The 24,387-nt window shown below is 45.1% G+C and overlaps 1 protein-coding gene across 2 annotated transcripts in view; it reads left to right on the forward strand.

Moving 5' to 3' along the window:
* Positions 1-11,638: 11,638 nt before the first annotated feature.
* Positions 11,639-24,387, forward strand: part of SKAP1 (src kinase associated phosphoprotein 1) — a 156,056-nt gene continuing 143,307 nt past the window's right edge. The window contains exons 1-2 of one of the 2 annotated variants that reach the window (XM_074892335.1): positions 11,639-11,728; positions 17,935-18,040. In XM_074892335.1, the coding sequence (XP_074748436.1) occupies positions 11,695-11,728; positions 17,935-18,040 (140 nt within the window). In that variant the 5' untranslated portion in view covers positions 11,639-11,694. The remainder of the gene's footprint in view (positions 11,729-17,934; positions 18,041-24,387) is intronic. The other variant, XM_074892336.1, reaches the window with a different exon arrangement.

Here is a 24,387-nt window from a genome sequence, read left to right on the forward strand (position 1 = left end):
CGCTGTTGTCTCTCTGCTCTTCTTGCAGACATGATTCTCTGATCGTTTGGTGGAAGACAGAGGAGAGCTGGGAGCTGGGGACTAGCTGATGGAGGCAGGATGAAAGGAGATAAACTACAGGAGAAAGGCACTTGTGGTGATAAGGGCAGGTGGCTGGGAACCAGAGTAGTGCCCCACAGAATGGGAAGTTTGTAGCTAAAGCATTTGTTGGGATCTGAGATGAGCGTAGTTCAGTTCCGGATTCTTCATGATTCTCCTTGTGGTCTCAGGCGGATCAGTTAAAGCGAGTTTCCTCTCCCTGAACATTAGTTTCAGCAAGTTCAGTTTGCAGGCAGTTATCCAGGCTCCCTCCACAGACAGGGAGCGAGAACTGGAGATGTATGTTTTAATGTACATGGTACAAAGAAAAGAACCATCATGATGACCATTGAACCAGCATGAGGGAGTGTCACAGATTTACCTAACCAGAAGAGTGTGACAAAATGTGAGCTGTGACAAGGACTGCTGAAACAAGGGGGACGGACTCAAGAGCTAGAAGCAAGAAACAGTGATACATAAAGGGTAATTTGTGGTGTGAGGAGTCAGGGATGCTTCCAGGGAGCTGGGCAGGCTGGGAACCAGTGCATCTAGCTGTATTTTCCACTAGACTCTCATCCCTGTGCCCCTTAAGGTCCTACCTCTTTGTTTCCCTCTTGTCTACTGCCTTATGCATCGACTGTAAGCTCTCTGGGGCATCTCTCAGCCCCGCTTGCCTGTCCCAGCAGAAATCTGCACTATGAAAGGATTCAACAAAGCTATCATGATACAAAGAATAAGAGTTTGCATACCAGCTCAGGAGCCCCTGGAGCCCAGCTCAGTGTAAGAGATCCATTGTTTAGGCACCACAAGAGTGATTACTGTGAGTGCTGTAGACAGAGGATGCTGAGCCATGACTAAGAGATCAGTTGGTTCAGGAGGAGGTGAGAAAGAAAAGGCATCAGCTGGAATCCCAGATCAGCTTGCTCTGGGTTGGATATCTGACCTCTGTAATGCTTTGATTTGAAACTGTAAACCCTTGTAATCCTGGTGGATTACATCTCCATACCTTTAATATGTGCATCCCCCAAAGCCATGGAAATGCAGAGTGAGAGAGAATGGGGCAGCACAGCAGCACCACAGACATCCCTACCCATGAAGGGTCCTTCTCCACTGCCCTCTCTTTCACCTTGAATAATCTCCATTTGCTCTGGGGTAGAAGAAACAGAGAAACAGAGAGTGGAGGCTAAAAAGTAGGGAGTTGTGGAAGTTTAGAGAAGTGCAATGCAAAGTAGCAGATAATTACATCAGAGGAGATAAGAAAAAGCAGAGAAGGAAAAGAGATTTTTCAGATTTAACAGCATAACCAGGCACTTAGCTGGCTAAAGATCCGTAGTGTGAATAACCACTCCCAAAAGCACACACCACTGTTTATACTAATCAGTGACTCAAAAGAAAGGCCAAACTTTTCACACAAGTTCCCACCACCCCTTTTCAAGCTGAACCAGAGACAGCAGAGAGGCTCTGTTACTGCCTGCCTGGATCTGTCTGGAAGCAGTAAGGGGATGAAGGAGAGGACGCCCTGCTGTAGGAGTGATGCGTTGAAGCTGTATTTAGGAGACCCAGGTTTGCTTCCAAGCTCTTCTACAGGCTTTGACCAAACCCCTGGGGTAGGCTGGATCCCGACAATGAGTTGTAACATTTATCTAGGTGTCGTTCTGCAGTAGAGGCTGATGCTTCTCTGGTCTGGTTGCTATACTCTGCCATGGGGAACTTGGTTAACTTTACTGAGATCTGCTGTGTAATTTCACTCAGGAACGTTCAGCATCAGTGCAGGTCAGATCTGGGGGACTGCCAGGCGCTTCTTCATGGGTGGAACCATAGCTCAGCATGGGTGTTTATCAAAGTAGGGAATGGTAAGAGCTGTGGGTAAGAATGTCAGAAATGTGCTCCTTACCCAGCAACCCATCCACATTTGAGATGGCAGCAAGCTCTGAGCACAGTTTGCTGGTGATCCAATTCCAGATCTGGGCCACTGTCTGCAAAGCCCAGTTCAATACTCACCCCCAGAGTGTTTGTGCTGTGCCTGCATAGCATCCAGAGAGGCTGTGCCTGCTGTGTCTGTATGAAGACAAGTGTGGACGGCCTCTACAGGCAGTGGAAGAAATGAGCAGCTGCGGAGGACAGTTCAGATGATGGGTGGAGTGAGGCTGTGGAAGTGCCACCCTCTGTTTCTCCTTGCTGATGGACAGAGCCCAGTGTGACACGGCTCCTAGTGCAGATGCTTTTGTTGTCTGCCTTTTCCTGAGGTGGGAAGCACTAATTAGGGAAACTGCGCTATTTTCTTGTCAAAGTACCTTTTCTGATGTTATAACTTAGACAATTCATAAGCTTGGAGTTAATCACATACTTAAGTGCTTCACTGGAAGAAGGCCATAGCGCCCAGCACTTCACAGAATTGCACCCTTGGAGGATAGATACCCACTGCAGTGGGAGTCACGAGGAGAGGACTCCAGTTTTAAACTTTAAAATGAATTGAGCTGGTGGGAGGGGCACGGAGTTGAAACTCAGAGGACGTAGGCCCTGCTCCTCATTCACTCACTGGCTCGAGGTGTTGTTTAGGCAAGACGCTTCCTTTCCTTCACCCTCGGTTTCCTCTTTCATGAAACGGGGATTGCATTTCTGCACTCGAAATGTTCTGAAATCTGTGCTTGAAGAGTGTAAGAGCTAGGCATTAGTGCCGTTAGTTCAAACATGTCTCTAGGGTTTCACCTTGAGAGCAGCTCTGTGATGTTTGAATTCATCCCTTACATAAGAGTGTTTAAAGCATCTGGCAGAAGGGGGCAACATAATAACAGCTGCACAAATGTTTGGGGTATTTTTCAAGCCGAATTCTTTTGCATCTGCAAGTTTTATCCTTTAATTTCATAATGAATGAACTGTAGTAACACTTTGCATTTATAAACTGTAGCATCATTCACTGGAAGATCTCAAAGCAGTTTACAAACATTCATTGATTGCTTGACAAGCATGAAACGGAAGGGTAACTGTTTTACAAAATGACAGGAATGAAACAATAAGCTCTTGAATTTAGGGAATACTTCTGCCTTCCAGTTCTTTCAGCAGATAAGATCGCCGACTAACGGTAGTCATTTTTGTGTTTAATTAATAATGTAATGCATCCAATATCCAAGCTCACAGATAATGGGCTTGTAATACAGCCTAACATGCCTCCCATATCATTAAGTTTAACTGTCACACTAAATACCAGATTGTCATGCAGCCTTGTCAGTTTTTCTTTCTTTCTTTCTCATGAGTATGGAACAAGAGCAGCTGTGGGGAAGGAGAAGCTGAAGAGCTGAGATGATGCAGTGTGGCAGTAAAAAACCCTTGAGGGACAAAAATCATGGCTTATTCACCATCACGGCTTTGAAGGAACAGTGAGGCAGTGAACACTTGCAGCCAGCCCCTGGTGTTGCGTCTATCACATTGCAGGGCTGCTTCCAAGACTGTCTGGTTTTCTTTTTGCTATTTTTTAGATGCAAAAGAGGACAAGGTTGGGTTTTTTTCAAGAAAAATGTTTGTTTTTTAAAGATTTTTTTTTCTCCTTTAACAATGAAATACCCTCAATTACGAGGAATGGAACATGTTTCAACTTGCAAAAATTATCACATAGCTTATTACATTAGACATAATCCCAGTCCTCCATGTAATCATTCACATGGGCCCTGCACTCCCCTTTCCAGCCCTCAGCTGTTTCTCCAGGATGTGCCGTGGCCCCTGAGGACATCTTCCCTTTGCCAAGACAGGGGAGGCAGCCTGGCTCAGGATTCTGTCCCTAGAGCCTGAAACACCCAAATTCTTTCTGCCATGCAGCAGAACGACCATAGTCTCCAGGCAAAATACTTCAGATGACTATTTTGGTCTTCAGTCAAACTGGTTTGATTTTTAAATTTCTACCAAAATAATCAGTTTCTTCAGGAAATTATTTTTGACCACATCTATTGCTGTGCTGCTTGCAGTGCTGAGCTGCCATTCCCCAGGCCTCTGGCTCTCATTTTTCTTCATGAAGATTTATAGTAATTTCTCCCATATCACTGATTCCTTCATAAGAGAAAAGATCACTTCAGGGACCTACTTCTGTCTCCAGCTACCCTGTTTAACACCTCCAAATATTCCTATTTATGAACTAACATCTGGGTCAGTCTACATAGCATAGTTTGAAAGCCATTAAGACAGATGCCTGCATTTCATTAAGCAAGATTTGATAAGATGGGTAGGGTTACAGGGCAAGATTACTATGGGAATTCAGTGAGTTTAAACCTTCACTCCAGTTAATAAAATCAAACAATACATCATAAAAGTGTCTGGAAATTGGCTCAATAATTGAAATAGAACTGTGTGATGGATGGAGATTTATGGACGTTAATGCAGAAGCAGGGCTACATTAGAACATCATATCTGAGTCTCTTCTGAATCCAGACCCTCGAGTCCAAAACTGTCTTTTGTGCTGGTTTTAGGTAGGAGATTCTTTTCCAGAATGAAGAAAACCTCACAGAATGGCTGGTCCAGTTTTAATCTGAAACATCACTGAACTGCCCATGAAATCTCAGGACCGTCAAGTGTAATGATGTGATTGATGTTTACACAGATGTCTCTGAACTGGCTCTAAACTGAGCTGTGGCAGCCTGGATCTCAGTGCAGGTGAGCCAGCAACGCTACTTTGGTAGGCTGTACCAAAGCCAGCACTACGTTAATGTCCGTACTCCCATTCACGGCTGCCTGACACACGCTGCCATCTCCACCTTCCACAGCAGCGTAGACATACTGTGTTGTTATTATACTGAATAATAAAATCAAGGTTAAATTTAGCCATTAACCATCCAACATTTTTTCGTCTCTCATCTTTATCCTGAACTGAAATATTCAAGGAACTGTCATGTCATGTCCTTTGTGTCCACCAAGACTTCTCTCCAGGACTGATCTCTTCTTCCTCAATCTGCTGCTTCTCAGATCGTATGGACTTTTGTCCTAAATCTTTGTTCTCTCAGGAGCAGACAGGGAGCTCTCCCTCCTCTAGAGAACTATGGATTCTCCCTCAAGTCCATTCTTCTCCCTCAGCCTTGATAGCAGCCCTTGGTCCTAGCCGTTTATAGGAAGTGTCCCCTCTGCAGCCTTAATGAAGTGTGTGGCAGTCCTCCTCATTAAGACTCAGTGTTGTCAATAAAAGAGTCATTAAAGTAGTTTGATGAGGATTGGGAGAAAGAGAAGAGGTGCTACAACACATCTACAGGGCAGAGGGCAGCTCCATCACACATTGTAGCCAAACAGCAAGGGATCAATATCACCTTTGCATTAAACTGAAGCCCATCCGTCAGCCTGAGGAACGGCAGCCTCCACAGGAGCTCAGCTCACTGCTCATTCCTGGCTTCCTATCTTTCTAATCCTTCTCTTTACAGAGTCTCCTTCCCTCGCTGATCCTGGCCAGCTTTTGCCAGAGGCTGTAGAAATGCTGTCTCAGAGCTGTGTCCTGTTTAGGATTCCAGTGGTGTTATCCATGCCCTGCATCGACCTTCAGGACCACAAGTGTCTGAGAACAGGCTGTTGGGAGATGCCTCCTCCACGTTGTCACCTTACAGACCACCTCCACCCCGCGGATCACTGGGGGTACTCCCAGAGACAGACCTCCTTGCCACAGACCGCCTCCTCACGGGAGATGTAGGAGTGGAAGGACCAGTGGAGTCCATTCACTCTGAAGGGGAGAGGATGTTTTTGCCATATGAAAAATAAATGGGTGCCTGGTCTTCACTGGCTCATGTCCATAGGATTTCCACCCATGTGACGAGGGTATGTGAATCTGGACTCTGGACTGAGGCCTGTACTTGAACTTGAGCTTGACATACTGTCAAGTGTTACACAGGAAGAATGAAGCAGGGGAGGAAACCTGGGCCTCTCCACTCCCGGGTTAAGACTCCGAGCTTCCTTCCTCCCTCTCAGCGAAGAACTGCTGACTCTGCCTTTCTGTTTCTGGGGTGCTGTGCACAAAGCGCTACTGTTGACAACGGCAGCGTGGACCTGGATAACCTGAACACTGGCCCAGGCACCAACATTCCTCTTCGTTTTCCCAGGGTCTTCTTTTGAGATGTTGTGTTTCTCTTCTATACTTCATCTTGCCCGGTCATTCTATAAACTCTTGCAGGGGTTTATGTGTGCTAGTGGAACGTTTCAGTGGGCTCCTACTGTAACTAATGTGTTGGTGTGATGAAAAACAGTTACTATACATTCACAGATCCTCTAATAAATACATCTCAACACACCTGCTTGCTTCCGAGAAGCCTTCACAGCAGAGAAAATGCAGCATGTCGGGAAGGTAAATGAATCCAGAGCCTGGCAGTCTAAGCCAGGAGCAAGGTCCAGTCATTTAGTTTGGCTTTGGGACCAGATCTGTTTACCATAACTCAGAGCTGCTGACATATTTTTGTTTCTCTTTGGCTCCAGAAACCGATGAACAGTAACGTGCAAGCTCTTGTGAAGCAGAGGTGCAGAATCAAATTATGAAGACAACCAAAGACCACTTAGCTTTAAAAAATGAAAGAGGCTTTATGAGGATTGTAACCACCCTTTAACTGAATGACTTAGTCACACGAAAAGATACATGAGCTGTTGGACAATGAAAATGACATAAGCATGTAAACTCTGGGATTACAGCAGAGCATTAGCATGGCGTAGCTGATTAGTAAACCAGGAGACATCATTCAAGCAGTCAGGTGCATTACCAGATTGGAAAGTTGCCTTTTTTCTGAGTTGTTGGTCACTGTGAGAGGCAGCAAATGATACCCAGTGGCCCAACAATTTGCCCTGGAATGGCAGGAGCTGTGATACAGAAATGGATGGACTAGCATCTGCTCTGAAAAAGCAAGAATTAGAGTCTGCTCTGAATTGGCAGGAGCTACAGTACCGGGAAGAGAGGACAAAAGGGCAAGTCAGTGCACTATCCAGGGATATTGAGCAAGATGAATAAAGGGGCTGGAAATGTACTTTCAGTGCTGCAGCACCAGACTACGGGAACAAATAACCTGATCCAGTTTAATGAAGCCTGTGATCCTCCACCTCCTTTGTGGAATGGGTGTCCCAGGGTCAGCGTGTGCCCGCACAAGCATGCACACATCCTTATCTTATCTAATTACTCGAAGTTTCAGATTAATTTCAGTGCAGCTGCTTGAAAGGGCTGTTATCAGCCAGGGCTTTGTGGTTTAACCTTGTTACCCTTTTGTTGTTAACCTTTCCGAATGGCAGCGAGGGGAAGGCTGAGATCCTGATGTGCTGGAGGAGCAGGGAGGGGGCAGACGGGAACTGGTGAGTCTGCACCCCCCCGTTTTTTTGTGCGTTCAGCTCCACTTCAGGCTGGGTGACAGGATAGCTGGCTGCTTACCTCCACTGACAGGCGCTGGTACCCAGCCACACAGAACAGCCCATAACAGGGACACGTCTCCTGCCAACCTCTCCAGATCCTTTGATATTTCCGACAGCGCAGTAAAGGACTCTGACTCTCACATTTTACCTTGCATCCCTCAGCTCCTCTAAGGCTGCCCTGCTTTGTTTCCATAGCTACACCCAATCGCATCTGGCTTCCTGTGAAATTGGATTTCAGAGCAAGACAAGCCTTCAAAGGAATTTGTCCATTTAACAGAATATCATTAGGAGAGAGTCTGTCTGCTGAACTTGGGACCTAAAATGATTAAGGTGGGGCTTTTATCATGTAGGGAGGCAGCTTTACATCTACAGCCCGTAAAGCTTGATGCTACATAACAATGATGCAGTGGAAGTTGCCAGTCACTGCCAGAATCCCCCATCTCCTTCCACCTGACCACGAAACTAAATTTGTAACCTATTCACACACTCAAAAATGAAAGTGGCAAAAAAAAAAAAAAAAAAAGAAAAGGAAAAAAAAGGTCATTTGCCTGAAAATCAGTCTGCCTGGCTTTATCTGCAGCTGCATAAGGTTGAGTGGAAGGCTTGGCTTTGGGTAATAGCACCTATGTCTCCATGGCAGCTGAGGCTCTATGCCTCAGTATTCCTCAGTAAAATGGATTTAATAATAACAACAGCTGCTGCACGGTCAGCCTGGTCTTAAAATCTTCCTGTAGGGCCTGAGGGAAACATTCTAGGTGCTGGGTCCTGTTTCCAGCTGCCAGGACCATGGGATGGATGTGTGGTCCAAGAGCATCCAGGGTGCATCAGCCTCCACACATGAAAGCAGTTTCAGTGCTGTATGATAACCTTAAGATCTGCAGCAAAAGACCAAAAATCACATCTGCAGTACATCTCAGAAGTTGAGCAGAAAAGATCTGGAGCTTTACTGACGCTGTAAACACTGCAAGAGCAGGAAATTTGTTGGGTGAAATCCCCATATGCTCTTAAGCAGTGATCACACCCAAGGCAGAAAAGGAAGGCAAACCCACAAAACACACCTGCAAAACAAGTCACTGCTATCTTGACATGAGGAAAAATTTCCTCCAGACCCTAAATGTGGTAAATCAGTTTAACTCTTGAGCAAGACTTATTGACCAGGTATCTTCTAGTTCACTCTTTACAATACTATGCTTTCGGGTTATTGTATGAGCTACAGAAATGTAGAGAACACGTGAGATGACCCTTTTCTTTGCAGTTGCATGAACATTTCTTCCTCTGAGATTTGCATTGATCAGGTTTTATTGATCTTTCTGGCATATCTGAAGGCAGTTTCTTCTGTCTAAGTGACTTAGTTCATTCCTTTATAAACTCATTTTTAAAGTTAGTCAGTCTCAGCAAGCAGCGGCTTTTATTTGTAGTCTGTAATGAACTGACTAGGATTTCTACACAGACGTGTTTAAATATTTATCCCTAAACACCTCTAGGTGAGAACACATATACAGATCCATCTACCATACACATCCACCTACACGCGCTACCAATTCTTGCGTGCAATCAGAACCACTCAAATGTGTCAGGAGCCTCAGGCAGCTAACAGAGATCCATGTTTTGCTCCCATAGGAGACTCTCAATTTTCTAAATCCTGGCTCATGAAACCCTACCTGACTAGGAGATGTAATAGGGAAGACTACTGCGATGTATATGCTTTCTAGCAAGGCAACCTCCCCTCTGACCTGCAGTGACATTTTCTGTGCTTTAAGGCCTCTGTGTCTGCTGAAGAGCAATTTCTTGTACATGTCGTCCTAAAATCAAGAACTCGCTGCGGTGGTGTTGTCAGTGTGGGCGAGCCCACGCAGAGGAGCACGAGGTAAAGAGGCAAAGACAGAAACTCAGAGTAGAAAACCTGTAAGGACGTGGTCTGTCTCCAGGTTGTTCTGAAATTACGTGTGCGTGCAGAGCAGAGCCAAGTGACAAATCAGAAGTGGTGGTGTGTTTCTTTTCCCAGATCTGGAAAGCAATTGAGCCTCCCTAAGCAAGAGAGAAAACACACTGTCTTCTCTTCTTTGTGACTAAACCCCAAACGGCAGCTGCCACTTCAGCGTTGCCACGCGGAGAGACTCTACACAGAAGACAGTGCAACGTCACTTCTCTGGTAAAGCAGCTGTACACACTAAACATGGTCGTGGTCATTGTATCTTCACTTCTCCTTTAAAGCCATCCCTTTTGACAACGGTTATTTATATGTGAGTTATTGAGGTGTTGTCCCCATGCATAAAAATACATATTTCAACCAAAACGTCGCAAAAGAACTTTGCAGCGTTTCCCCTTTCACTCCACTGTCTACAATGGAGACAACGCACTAGAATTACAGGCACACACCCCAAACCAAAAAACACAAAGCACGGTGCTTCATTTTATACCTGTTCTTTATCTGTTTCGTACCGATAACTAAAAGCATAACAGTCTTTCCCCTTGTTTCACCCACTTGTCTCAGAAAGGGGGTCACAAAGCATGTTAGCAGCAGAGAGCATATGGAGGAGAATCTCTCTCATGTATTTCCATCTCTTCCATATCAGCCTTTGCCCGTATAGCTCTTATATCACATGCGTGAGATGAGCCTGAAACACACAGATTGCCTTGACTAAACCGAGCAAGAAGCTTGAGGCAAATCTGGAATGTGCTCCAGTTTCCTTCATCCAAGGCCTGCCGCCCAACAACTTTATTCCATCCAGGTGATGCATCCAGAGAGCTGTAAGAATCTGATTCTGCAATTATTTGGAAATATGCTCAGCCTCATGACATGGCGTTGTCCCTCTGGCTTCAGTGGGGCTGTAATGAAGTGTTTGTGTATCTCGGTCTTTGCAGGCTGGGAGCCCAAGGCACACTTTTTTTTTCCTTTTTCCCTCCAGATTGTGCTTTGCCAGCTTGTGATAATTACTGTGGCAGGCTGGCTTGCCCAGAGTGGGAGGACAGCAAAGCAGCAAGAGAAGCAGTTTTAGGGGGCCTCCTTGGAGAGTTCAGAGTGGCCCTGCTTCATCACATTATGATACACTTTAGTCCACAGGCCTGGCTCTCCACTGTCAGGAGCTGTGCTGTGCCGCTGCTGACAGCAGCAAGCACTAATTCTTGTGAAGCTCTGTGGTTTTCTATCTGTGGCCAACACAGCTGGATTGCATCCTTGCATGCTATCTCCAACATTTGCTATGTTGGGAAAATATAATTAAAGATTACATGTCAGGCATAAAACACCAGAAAAGTAAAAGTGGCAAGCATGTTCAGAATAATCTTTTCTGTGGGCTATAATAATAAATATTTGTTTGATACTGGGATATTGCAAAGAAAGGACTGGATCCTGTACACTTAACCTATGGGAAATCTTAAACTGGTCCTTGGAATCATTGATGAGCTTCAGATAAAGATGACTGTCTTTAAGTTTGTCAATATTGAGCCTAAAATTTGGGAAAGCAAGAATGAAAAATAATAGCTGTATCCTCACAGTCAGCTTGTGCTAATTCATTTATATAGAAGAGGAGCAGATGCAGGGCTGTGGGTTAATCTAATGCGATGCCATTTTTGTTTTGTAGAGTGCAGTTTGCATTTATTGCCTGTCATAAAGCAAGTTAAAGTGCGCAACCCTGTTATTTCTCTGGGCAAGACATAGAAATATGAATGGCTATTACAATCTAGCCCCCTTCCTATGCAGGATGCAGGAAGAGGGGAAGTTTTATTGCAGAACAGCCAAGCACCATTCCCTTCCCCTGCACATTAGAGAAGGGAGCCTGCCTTTGCCTGGAACAAATCCAATCCCCAACTCCCCTTGTGCTAGGAACAGGCACAGGAGGTGAAATCAATGGCCAGGCAGAGCTCAGGGGTCTGCTCTGGCAGCAGGTGCCCTGAGTTGGGTGATAATGAAGAAGGCTCATGCCTAAGTGCCACCTGATTAAAATGCTGATGCAGGAGCCCAGGTTCAGCTGGGCTGTTTCTGGGGTGGGGTCAGATATTTTATAGCTTGTTGGCTAGAGCTTGGGCTCTCAGGAGTGTGGAGGTGCTCAGTGTCCAGAGGAGCTGGGCATCTTGGTTGCCTACAAGGCGATAGATTGAGCTGGCTGGAGCTGGAGGAGGAGGAGGTATCTGAGCAGAGCTCAGTGGTTCCTCCTACCTCTTTTGGGGTGTCTCCGCCCTCCTTGCTTTCTTCCTCCCTGCCCCCGAGGGACAGGAGCAGTAGCAGCAGGTTTGACTCTTGTGGAAAGGAAGGTGGCAGGTATCATGATCCCAGAGGAGATTCAGAGGCTCCTGGAAGGTAATCACAAATTCCTCCTTGCTCATCTTCTGCTTCGTGGGAGAAATCTGTTGTGGTTGCAGGGGATGAAGTTGAAAAGCTTTTTGCACCTCACTGTGCTGAGCCAGAGAGATGAGTGGAAGGATGGTGGGAGCTACTTCTCTAAGGCTGATGGTTTTGAGCTTTATGTAAGCCTTCCCTGTCTCTAAACCCAGTGAGAGTGCAGGGGATGTGGCTGCCTGCCCTGGTGTTTTGGGGGCTGTTCTCCTGTTGTTCCGGAGTTGGCAGGTGGGTCCATGCCTGCATTAGGGGTGGGGAAGCTCTTTGGTGGTTCCAGAGCCTGTGTAAGGGAAAGAGAGTGTATGTAAGATTGAGGGATTTCTTCTGGGGTGGTCAGAAGATGTCCCCACTGAGTGCTTTCTGTTAAGTATTGAGGCTCCACTGGTGAGCATCACTAGGGTGAGACAAGGGAGAGGATACAAGAAGCTTGTGTGTTACAGTGAGCCCTCTCACAAGGCTTTTGTTGTGGCTGTGATAGTTGGTGTCTCCTGGCTTTAGAGGTTACGCAGGTGTTGTATGTCGTGCTGGAGATGTGGTGAGCAAGCTTGTTTGGTTGGGGCTGCATCCTCAGGAAAGCTTCAACCCCCCTGAAAATGGGGGTACAGCTGAGAGAGCAGTGCTGGCTTCGAGCCCCATCCTGCTTGGTACTTTGAATGTGACCTCCTGAGGTCTCTGCTTTGGAGTGAATGAGCTGTGTTGAGAGCTGATAGCATTTACTTCTGTGTGTGAGATGGCGGGTGTGAGGCTTCTGAAGCTCTTTTTCATGGATTTCTTCACAAACGTGAGCTGTAACATCTCCACTCATTGAAGTGGTGGGTCAGGCAAGTAGAAACCATGCTAAACTCTTCTATTGAAATATGCTTCATAAGAAAGTTCTGTACGGACCTTTGCAGCCGTTGCTGACCCCGTGGTGTGGTAAGCAAAGGCTTGGCGAGAGAAGTGCCACGTAGAGGTAACCACACTACAACCTGCCCCTAAATAAAGCTGCAGCAGCACCGCGGGCTGGAGCAGTGCTGTCAGCCCCGTGATGAACAACACGTGCATGTGGTACTGGCACATCCTGCTACTGCAGGTGTGGGTTGGGTGGTGGGGAAGGCGTTGTCGGCATCTTGCTGCTCCCCACTCGGAGCAGTTGTGTTTGGGGCTGGCCCTGGCTGCTGCAAGGCTTTGTGACCTTTTGTTTCCTGTTGCGATGGCTCCTGGCAGCCCAGAGCACTCGCCCCTTCCCCGCTGAGACGCGGGATAACTTCCAGCCCTGGGATCTGTCAGTCAGAGAGAGCGACCGTGTGCAGCCTCCAAGCCCGTCAAAGCTTTCTTCCAAATGCTTTGTGTCTTCCTCCAGATGTAGGTGTAAATTTTCTCCTCTGTTTTTTAATCATGGGGGCTTCAGTGGAGTTCACCCTTTCACGTTTTTGATATGCAGCACTTTATTGTTCAGTGCTGACACTTTTGTAAACAACTCATTTCTGCACCTGCCACCTTCCTTTAACTTAGATTATTTTCTTGTTAGCTGACTGTTTTTAATTGAAGGCTTCAGATCTCCTTCTAAAGCACAGCCTTTATTTGCTGACAGGTATAGCAGGCTATGAATGGAGATTAATTGCATGTCACATACCTCTGTATCAAACTTGCTGTGTCTTAACAATCTATAAGGTCTCGAGGCCTTCCAGTGGCTGCGGAGGTTTCTAGCTACACAGGCTGGAAATGAAGGAGCTTAAGCTTTTACAGTGTTGGCAAACTGTGTTACTGTAAGAATTCTTGTATTTAAAATAAAAATCACAAGTAGAGGAGGAAACGTACTGATGTACAGGCAATATCATCTGCTTCCTTATATTAAAGTTTGGTCTGTAGTGCAGGACTGCTTACATAACGCACAAAAGCAGGTAGTCAATGGCTTGCTAGTCACAGTTATCACGTGTTCTTATCACGTAAGACATCTCTGAGGTTGCCGTGGTTGAAAGCCAGCACAATATGGCTATTCTCTCTACATTGCAATCCTGCAGCACTAATGAGTACTTATTATTTTCTGTTTATGAGTGGCTGTGGTTGCAACAATTAAGTTCCACCTTGCAAATCAGCAACCCAAGTTTCATTAACGCTTTGTTGCCAGTTAATTGCACAGGGTTTCACTTCTGGCTCAGGTCCCTTTTACAGCTATTTTTGCTTAAGGGTATTTCATGTTTATTTTTCACAAATTCGTTCTGAAGGCTGAAACAGTGGTTTTAAAAAATGTGATACATCTCTGACAAACCCAGGGGTTCTGTTTTTGTTTGTAGAAGCAAAGGCAGGCTGGCAGCCTGATTATCTTCCCTTCACCTGCCTTGCTTGATCCTCTTCGTTTCAGATGGTAGGTCTGGAAAGCCATTTTGTTGCTGGAGTTTGGGCAAGAGGAAGGACAGAGCAGGTGCTGCACTGGGAGACTGTGACTGCACCTGCACAGCATAACAAAGCTGGTAGCTGCTAATTGCAAAGCAAGCAGCCTCAATGCTGTTTTAAAAATAAACAATAAAATGCTCTGTCTTGTGAGGGCTCCTAAGCCACAGTCAACATTGATGTAGCATCATGAGTAGCTCTGGAATCTAAATATCAGGAAATTTGGGGTGGAGACTTAGAAGCTGAAAATTTGGGAAACTGTTCTCAGTTCCCCCATTGTCCATTGCCTAGGGGAGAACATCCCGCTCAGCCCATTGCAGGAGGATGGATGAAGATTGCTTCAATTCTCAAGGCTTTCTCTGACTCAGCCCTGCAGAAGCAGGAAGGGACATCTGAAAAATATTTCACAATTAAACCATCCTTTCCTTGAGCCCGCAGAAAAGTTGAGGAGCACTGGGTGTGATAGTTCATGGCTTTTATTTTGACAGGTGGGACAGGGGATGATACAACTAACCTTCCAAATCCCTGGCTGTCTTGGGATGTATCCTGGAAATATATTACTATAGTCTCAGGGAAGCTCAAGGTACCTGCACTCTCTGTGTTGATAGGTGTCCTAAACTTTTAAAATTAATTTTCCCAGCCAGCTGGGGTGATAAACTGCAGGACAGATTGTGTGAAGCATCAAATAAGTGTTCGAGCAGACTGGTTGGCTCAGTGTTATCTTGCATAACTAAAATGTTGTGATTCTGTGGGATTAATTCCTCTGTATGTGGAGTGTAGGATTTCTGCTGGCCGCCTTCTGATGGCAGAGGAGTAGAAAAGAGAAAAAAAGTGAGCGTGTATGTGCATGGAGAGAATACACATGGCATCTTAATACCTTTCAGCTCTGCTCATTGAGCGCTGATTAACTCCTAGAATTTAGTGCTGCCATTAAAAGGTTATTTACTACCCGGACTTCAGTGGTTGTGACACAATTCTTATGATGCTGCGCATCTCCTGCAGGATTAAAGTGGATAACTGCAATTGCCTCTAGAAACTCCCCTGAAACACTTGATGAAATCTCAACTATTTTTTTTCCCCTCTTACCTTTTTAGCTGCAGGAAATGAAAAGGAGAGTCCTGTAAACTCTCAGAGTGGATCGCAGAGAGCAATCTATAAACATCAAGAATATAATGTTACTGACAAGCAGTAAAACTAACATTAGGGTGATTTACTCTAGAGCTGCTTACATATTGCTCTTCCTGATCCACTTTGAGAGTTTATGGTTAGGCTTTCTTTTTCATTTCCTGGTGCTATAAACACAGTGACTGGCTCTGAAAGGGGCTCTGCCTGGTTTGCAGAAGTGACCCTAGTTCTACTATAACTTATCCAGCAGCTGATCTGTGCTGACATCCCAGTAAGTAAATACCATATTAGAGCTAATCACATACTCATGGAGCTAATCTGTGCTTAAAAATGACAGAGATGCAACTGATATTTGCACAAGTTCTGGGAGCAGTTTGTTTTTCTTGTTCTTTCACTGTGGAAATACAGCCTCTACGTGGTTTCTCTTGCTGACCCATTTCTACTGTGCTGTTTTTATGCTGGTTTGTATATAATAAATTGTCCCCTTAGCCTCATCTGTTCTTAAGCAGTAAGCTCCTCAGAGCAAGATATATCCTTTGGGCTTAGATATATGTACTTGGGTAATTTCTGTGTAATTTGTAAGTGATGTAAGCCTCAGCATCATTAGGGCTGTCATAAGCTGGTACTGTATCTTGGATGTACAATTAAAATTGCATGGAGATGTACAGAAAATGAAACTTAGTTTAAGGATTAGAAGATCGGCCTGGGATTTAAAAAGCTTCACTCAGCTGCTCCAGCAAAGCCTTTGTCTTATCCCAGGCAGGCCACCTAGGGCTAAATTACTAGCAGTGAACTTGATATCAATAGGCCTTTTGGCCTGACACCTCTGTGCTCCTGGAGCTCCCAGAACCACTGCTGGAGGTAGGTGGGGGTTTGAGAGCGATGCTGTGGATTGGCATTACTGCCCGTCTGCTGAGATGTGGCAACTGTGCATCTCCACATCAGAGGGGTTGTGCTAGGATGTTTCGATACCTCGGAGCTGTGTTCTGGCTTTAAGCTCCGTTTCTCAGCTGTGAAGCGGTGGCTGCGGTGTGGGGCTGCAGGTTGTGTGGCACAGCTGGCTCAGACCCGGTTCCTCTTTGGGTCAGGAGCCCTCCTGGCAGGAGGAAAGGCAGGGAGACAGAGGAAGGGGCTAGAGAGGACCTGGAGGAGTCTGCATTTGGATGAAATGTGCTTATTAGTAGGTGCTCCCATGGGAACTGATGCTTTCAGCTGGATAAATCCAGAAAGGAGAACTGGACTGTTATGGAGACAGGTGTTATGATCTGCAGCCACTTCTCCTTCCCAGGCTGCTGTGGTGAGAGTTGCATCTCCCTGGTTCTGTCACTCTGAAGAGGAGGTGGGAAGAGGGCCCTGGGGGATGCCCAAGCATCAGCCTTGTTCCCCTCCATATCTTTCCTTATGCTCTTTGCTTTGAGCTCCTTTTTGTGTGTGTTTTTTTTTCCTCCACACACTCCCCCCCCCCCCCCCGCCCCAAGCTCTAAGCCTGTCTTGAGTGTCTCATGAGCAGGCAACAAAAAGAAATGAGGGCTCATGACTTTAACAGAAAAAGGTATTAATTTCTCTTGTGGCATTTTGATCTTGAGATGTGCTTGCAGGTGGAGGAGCTGTTTTTAAGGAGCTGTGCAGATTCCTGGGGTGTGCTAAACAGTGCTGGCTGTTGTACTGGCAGCTGAAGCATAAGGAGCTGAAAGTCTTGCAAGCAGGATATTAAACTGACACTAGTGTCACAGTATGGGGTGTGAGTTAAAGGTTGGAGAGGCCTGTGGATGTACAACACCATAGGTTTGAAGCCAATCTTTTCTCTGCTAGGGGAAACTAGCAGTAATGCTGAAGTGCAAGGGTGATATTCTCCTATACAGAGCAGGTGTGATTAGAACTGTTTTGTTTTCTGTGATATTTTTAAGGTTTCTGTAAAGAACATAAATATTTATGCAAATACAAGACACTTAATCCTTTTCCAGTTCAAGTTAAATTTCTGCATATAGATGTGGTTTCCAGGTGAGAGAATACCGTATTTACTTCTTTCTAGCTGCCTCTGTTGAGCAAGCACAGGGTGTAGTATTTCAGCGACCACCTTGCAGGAGAACTCATGTTGTGATACAAGTACACGTAGGCTAGTGCACAACCAACCTGTTTTTCAGTTCTTGTCCTTTATGAAGATCATTCTTGTGAAAACCACAGTTAGGGTTTCCTTGAAGTGTCAGTGAGTATCTTGCACTGGCACTTTAGAACTGCTTTGGCTCCTGCTCTGAATGGGATGACCACTTCTGTGTCCTTAATGCCAAAAGCCTTTCACAGCAGCAGATCTTTAGGGTTTGAGGCAGCAAAGAGGCAGGTGGAATTGCACTTGGTCCAACAGACTTATCCACATTTTACTCCACCTTCCCCTTCCTTCTGCTTGGTGGTTTCCTCGCAGTTGCTTGTCTTACACCATTGCAATTAGAGAGAAGCTCTGTAATCTCACGCAATATTTAGATCCTCTTCTATCCGCAATCACTTCAATGTCTTAACTTCTCCAAATTAAGTCTTCAAGCTGACTTGTGTCCTAGATCAAACTGCTTGGTACGCTGCCTCGAGGATGTCCCAGTGCACAGCCAGGTCCAGGTTTCTTAGCCAAGGATGGGTATCTCTGCCTGTGAGTTTTAACCTGTAATTCTCTTTCCCAGATGCTGAAGGCTACCTGGCGGACGGACTGCAGAATGAGAACTTGAGTGCTAAAGCAAGGGAGCAGAGGGATGCAATTCTCTTTGGCTTCCAGCAAGTCAAAGCCAGGTTTGTGTTGTCTGCATTACTCTAATGAAAATGCTTCAGACTAGTGTCACGCCTTGGGGTACCACATGCTGTATTTAGCTGGACATTGACCCGGACTTTAGAAGTTAGTGGCCATTCAGAGCTTGGTATAATGTGAGAGTGCTCTGCACGCTGGTTTATACACTCACCTATTTAACCAGTTTTATTCTTGTCTGCCAAATCGTCATTTGTTTGGAATTTGTTTTGCATTGCAAACTAAAAAACTATGCTCTGGGCTGCATCCGTACAGCTCTTTACATGTGGATCTCTGATCCTGTCCTGTTCTTCCTTGTGCTAGAGAGCATTTTGTGGAAAAAATTCATCACTTGATACTTAAGCTTGTGGATAAATCAATACAGTGAGCAAAGATTCATGCTGCTGGCTTCATGCTGAAGGTATCTATTTCACAAGTGGCTCCTGAACTCAGATATGTATTGCCTGGACCTTGATACAGTAAAAAGGAATGAAGAGGACTTCTTGAATTAAAGCTCAAGTCTGACCCAGGTTCAGAAATCTCATGTCCTCAGGACTGTTCAAATCCTGCATGAGAACATGAGCTGCATCATTTGGATAAGTGAGTGAAGCAAACAAAGGTTGCTCTGCTGTGCCAGGGGAAAATCGAGGAACGTAAATAGAAAACAGGTTGCTGGAGGCTTACATAAAACTTTCAGCCTCGGCTGCATTATATTTTTGGCTAGAAACGTGATCCAGAGCTTGCTGTTAATGCTCTAGTTATAAGATATGAGTTGTGTCACTTGACGTTAAGACCTGACAATAAAACTCAGGGTGGCTGACTGATCTAAGCATCCAGTTTAAATAAAACTGCTGTCGAGTCCCTGAGAAGTGGAGAATTTTATCCTTCGGAAGGGCACAGCCAGACTCTATTCCCCGCAGTCCCACTGAAGAACTTTGCAAGATGCCCTGCTGTATCTTAATCGATCTTTCCTGCTGGCTAATTAAGCATCAGTTTTACTCAGCAATTCGGGACTGTGTAATTATCAGCCTGGGTTGCCCTGAATAATTGAAACAAGCTGAATGCAGAAGATGGAAGCCTTTGGAAAATGGGGCTGCAGCATATCTAATGGAAGAATGGTGTGTGTGTGGCAGTGTCCTGTAATATTGTAGAAGAAAGGGCTTGATTCGATGTTTGTAACAGATTAGCATGGTTTCTCTGAAAAATTCCCACTCATTGGCAGGTGTTGATCTTGGATGGAGAGAGTTAAGTAAGCACAATTCTGAACCTGAAGTATTCAGTCATCAACTCAAGCGTTTTTAAAACTGTCCTGAGAACATGCAACTTTAAAAGCGACAACTCTTTATCTTCATATAATCCAACTCTAGGTCTGATTTAATGAGTTAAAAATCGCCTGGAACTTGATAAATGTGTGAGGCACTTGGCAAACTTGGAAATACTGATCTTGCTTCTGGAAGTAAGTGGTCTGTCTGCGTGCTGTTGTGGACAGTGCTTGAGCAGCAGGAAAAAAGTGCTGCTGTGACCATTGTCCTGTGGACCTCTGGCTTCCCAGAGGTTCTGTGTGGTTTTGGTGACTTGCTCAAGAAAGAGCTGCCTTTAGGGTCCTGGGGTAAACACTGATGCTGTGATGCAGAACTCAACCTTGGTCCTTAGCTCTTTCTCAGCCAAAGAATACAATTTAGGATAAACCTTTTAGAACAAAGTCTCTCAAAGTAGGAGATTTGATGAAGCAGCCTTTGTGTCAGGAGGAGAGGTGATCTGCAAATTCCTCCTGCATGCTCCGGTTAAGACATGGGCCTCCATCCTGTTGTTTATTGAAATAAATTGCAGGGATTTCTGGAGGGGAAAGTGAGACCTTTGAGCAAAGACTACAGGGCACTGGTGACTTCCTATTTGTGCTTTATTGCCTGGTGGCATTTGGAAAGGGTGAGAAGAACAGTATACAAATGTCCGTGCTCTGACCTGAGCCATTAATGCAATGATTTGTGGTGGGAGATTACTGTAACGATGACTGTATCTTTTTATTTGAAAGGATCTAAGCAGGTCTTGCTCTTGGGGATGAGGCGCGGGTTTGTCTCTTTGGGGAGCTTCCTGTGGCTTTTGTGGCGGGTGTTCAGGAAATCATCCGCCGTCGTCGTCAGGAAGCGCCTGCCTCCCCCGAGCAGCCCTGCTCTCCGTGTTTCACCTCTGCGGGGTGAAACACAACACGGCGTGTAGGGTTTCGTTATTTGGGTTCATAATGGACATAAGTAAACTGCTCAACTACTGGGGAGAGACACATGCGTCTCTGAAAGGGAAGAGCTTCATCTAGTATGATTATCCTGAGCCAGTCTCAATAACTGTTCCTGTAACTTGGCCGTCAGGTCTTTATATCGCTGCTCTCCCCGTGGCCTCATAACATTCCCCCACCAGGAGGTTTGCTGATGACTATAATGTGAACAAGTGGTTGGGTTTTATGTCTACATGTGCTACCTGTGAGGATATATTGTTCCCGTCTCGCCGCAAGAAGTGCGGTAGGTAGGGAGTGGATTGTGTTTGCAGGTTATAATTTTTTCCAAGGCAGTCTGGGGTATTTTTGCTCGAGGAGCCGTGTCAGAGGCGTTGCAGGCGGTGGCTGTGGGGAGGCTGTCACCATACGGCTGAGTTATGAGTCCCTGTACCGTTTTACTTTCAGAATTCATTTGGTTATTTAAAGTGCACTGTTGTGTTGAAACAGTTCTCTTTTCTTTCTCTCTTTTTTTTTTCCTCTCCTTACTAACTCAGATCCTATCCCACTTTCTAATACCTTATAAGTAAATCCTGGCCTGGCATTTTTTTTCCTAATAATCTCTTTGGCTTTGTTGATAGCATCTTTTTTTTTTAATTGCTTTCCCTGATTGCTTTGCATGGCATCCAGGAAAACAAGCCACAGAACACAACCGGAGCCTCAGTCCCCAGGAATTATCTGTGTGAGGGATGAGGATCTCACAGCACAGTAGCATGTACAGTTACCTGTGTCCTGACTGTAGGCTGGAGACTCTGCTCCACTCCTGAACAGAAAAACAAAGTGTTTGTATTGGGTAAAACTTGCTTAAAAAGCAGCTTTGGTTTGGGGGAGGGTAGGGGGAGGATGTGGTGCCGAGACAGTTTTGCTTGTCTCCCAGAAACCCCGAAGGTTGTCAGTTGCTTCTGTTTTAGTTCCGTTGGTGCTGAGGGTTTGTTTCAAGTTGTTTCTTGGGAACATCACTGCTGTTTCTTGTGTCCTAACAAAGCCGGCTGCAGAGCTAGCAGCAGATGTCCGACACCTGGGATGAATCGGATACATGACTCCGCTCAGGAACACAAGCCCATTCTTGTCCTTTGGCAAGATCAGTAACCAAAAAAAAAGTCTTCTTGCTGTTAAATGACCTCACCTCAGCATTTCGACATTTCTAGAGCAGTTACAATGGCAGGGGGTGAGATGGGGAGAATGGGATTTATTTAAAAATATGGAGATAAATAGTTCCTTCATCTCCTTGGAGTCAGCTAGTCATTTAAACTCCCTGTTGGAAGGCAAGTTTGCATTGATGGAAACAAATTCTTAGTATTTTTTTTTTCCCCCTGAGGTGAAATGTAATAGTGCTAAAAGGAGAGCGAGGCAGATCTGCTGTATATCAAAGCAGAAATGAAGAGAAAGGGGTTTAATTAATGTTGAGTTTCTCACATACACCCACTAGGAAATCCAAAATAGACACAGAAACTACCTTTAATTTGCTCCGCTGTGACGAAACCAATGGCGTAACCAGAGGCCCAGTCCTGCTACTCAGAACTAATACACAGGCCTGTTTTCTGACATTCCTACCAGCAGCAGGAGCTCCAGCGTAGACCAGGCTCTTCACCCCTGGATAACGAGCGCCAAACCTCATCTTACTGCCTCGTCTAACGCTCCTTAAAGTTTATGGCAATATTCCCAACGCTAATACTGTGCTATCAGTGAGGAAAACTGCATGTGGTCTTTCAACTCTGCAGTGAAACTTCTCACATATTGGACATCTCCAGGTGATGTCCTGGCCTGCTAAGGAGAGCCTGCAGAAGTCAAGGTCTTTCTCAGACCTCCACAATTTCCGTGTTTCACGCTGATATCTGTGTGCAGCGTCACAGATGCAAGAGTGCTGTGGCTGGCAGCGTGTTTGGACTCCCAGCCTGGACAGCAGATGTGTGGTCCTTGCCTGGTCAAGTGATTTAGGTCTCTAAGTCCGGGGTGAGGTTTAAATGTCTAATTCTGTAGTGAAACACCATGGCTGTCCTGCCTCTTCAACCAGAGCCTGGGCTCTGCCACCCCGAGCCTTGTTCATAACACTGAAGTTCAGAAAAATTAAATACAGCCTCTGAGCTTAGAAATTGCTCACCCTTAGTGCAAAATACAGAGGGGGTCAGAGATGCTCCCAGTGCCGGGGTGTGTGTTTCCATACTCTGTTTCAATCAGAGTTGCAGAAATACTTATTTTTGGGGAGCAAACTTGGGTAACACCATCACCCAGTTCCTGCTGGGTGCTTTGCCACTTCTGGCCCCAACAGTGTTAATGTCAATAAGAAATCCTGCACTTGCTACTTGAGCTGAAACAGGATGGTTTGACCCCAAATGGAAGTGTAAGGGTAAAGACAACACAGCATGACTGCCTCTGGTTTGGGCATCCTTGAGGTTGTGCTACAAATCTCAGCGAGCTGTTGTAGCGTGTGGTTCATGCAGGCTGTCACAAACCAATAAGCTACTGGTTTTTATTGGTTTACAGGTGTAGAGGCTTCAACACCAGGGGAACTTCAGCCTCATTATTGGGTTGAACTCAATCCTTTCTGTGGCAAGGTATTACAGTAGGATTGTAAAAGATTCATTAATGAAAATACATCCAAAATTTTGTCTAAAGCAGTGTGTTTGGCCTGTTTTAATAACCTCCTAACTGTATTAACTACATTTATTACTTCAATTTTCAACCTTATTTTAAAGTTTTAAGATTGAAATTAAAGAAAATGCAATTTCAGGGTAATTTTGCTTCATTAGTGTAAATGCACTGCCTGTAATTCCTACTGATATTAAACTCATTATGCTGAATAACATGTGATACAGAGATAAAAAGGAATTTAAGAGTGTGACCTGATGGGCAGATAATTGAGCTCAGCACATTAATGCCAGGGCTGGACTATAGCCCCACCACATTGTCCTTAATTAGGCGAAGTGCTGTTCTCCTCCTTCATGTTCTTCAGAGAGCTGAAATTTATTTGCTCAGCAAGGAAACGATCTTGCTGAGCAGGATTTCATTCACACTTACTTTGGCCATTAAATACAGATTTGTTCTGCAAAAAATAAAAGCGAGTCCCTGTCACTTCAGAACTACTTAGCGGTTTTGGGATTTGCATTTTCTATCCTAAAAATGAGCTCCTCAAGTTGTGTTTTTTTTTTTTTTCCTTCGTACAGAGGGGATGGGGTCCTGCCCAGGGTGGGGACACAAGTGTGTGCTGGACCAGCTGGTGTTAATGGAGATCTGAAGCCTCTCACCACCCTGCACCAGTACATCTGCGCCTGGGTGTGTGTGAGCACAGGCATTCCTTTAGTTTTCAACAGTCAAGTTTAATACTGACTGTGGTGATTATTTCTTTTTAAAGTCTGGTAAAGTTTCTGTTAGGATGTTCCCAATTTATTTTGTAATCTTGGTAGGGGATTTTTTTTTCTCCGCTCCCCCCTTCTTTTGGGGAGTGCTGAGGAAGGAATTCTCCTGTGTTAATACATGGCATGGCAGGGGCACAAATTCAATTCAGCTGTTATCATATTCTACCTGCTTTTATACCTGGGGAGAATGTGGCCATTCACTCTGCCAGTAATGCAGTTTGGTGCCTTCTGGGTTCGTCTCCTTTCAGTAATTTGCATCATTTTCCATTCCAGCTGATAAAATTACCCCTGTTTCCCCATCCATTTCCTTGTGAATGCATTGTTAAACTGAAACCTGAGGACTGTAAATGATTGAAATTGTGTAACCAGAGTCTTTGCATAGCTGCTGCTGCTGCTTCTGTAACATTTAACCGAGAAATGCATTTGAAGTGGTTTGTAACCGACTTTGCTAATGGTGAGCTCCCCAATCCCATTTTCATCCTTTTTTCTGCTTGAAATCTTGTACAGCATTGATTTAAATTTTTTTTTTTGCCAGCATTAAAAACCAATGAATGCTGTGCACCGAACAAATTAGACTGTCTTGAAATATCTAATTTAATAACATCTGTGGTGATATTAGTGTTCTTAATTGGACAGGAAAATACAGGAAATTTGATTGAAACCTGACTTTATTTTATGGTTCCTGCTGAAATTGAGTCTGAGAGGAAAGTGGGGTTTAGACTTTTACAGACTT

Source organism: Strix uralensis, chromosome 22 (genome assembly GCF_047716275.1).
Source record: "Strix uralensis isolate ZFMK-TIS-50842 chromosome 22, bStrUra1, whole genome shotgun sequence".
Lineage (NCBI taxonomy): Eukaryota > Metazoa > Chordata > Aves > Strigiformes > Strigidae > Strix > Strix uralensis.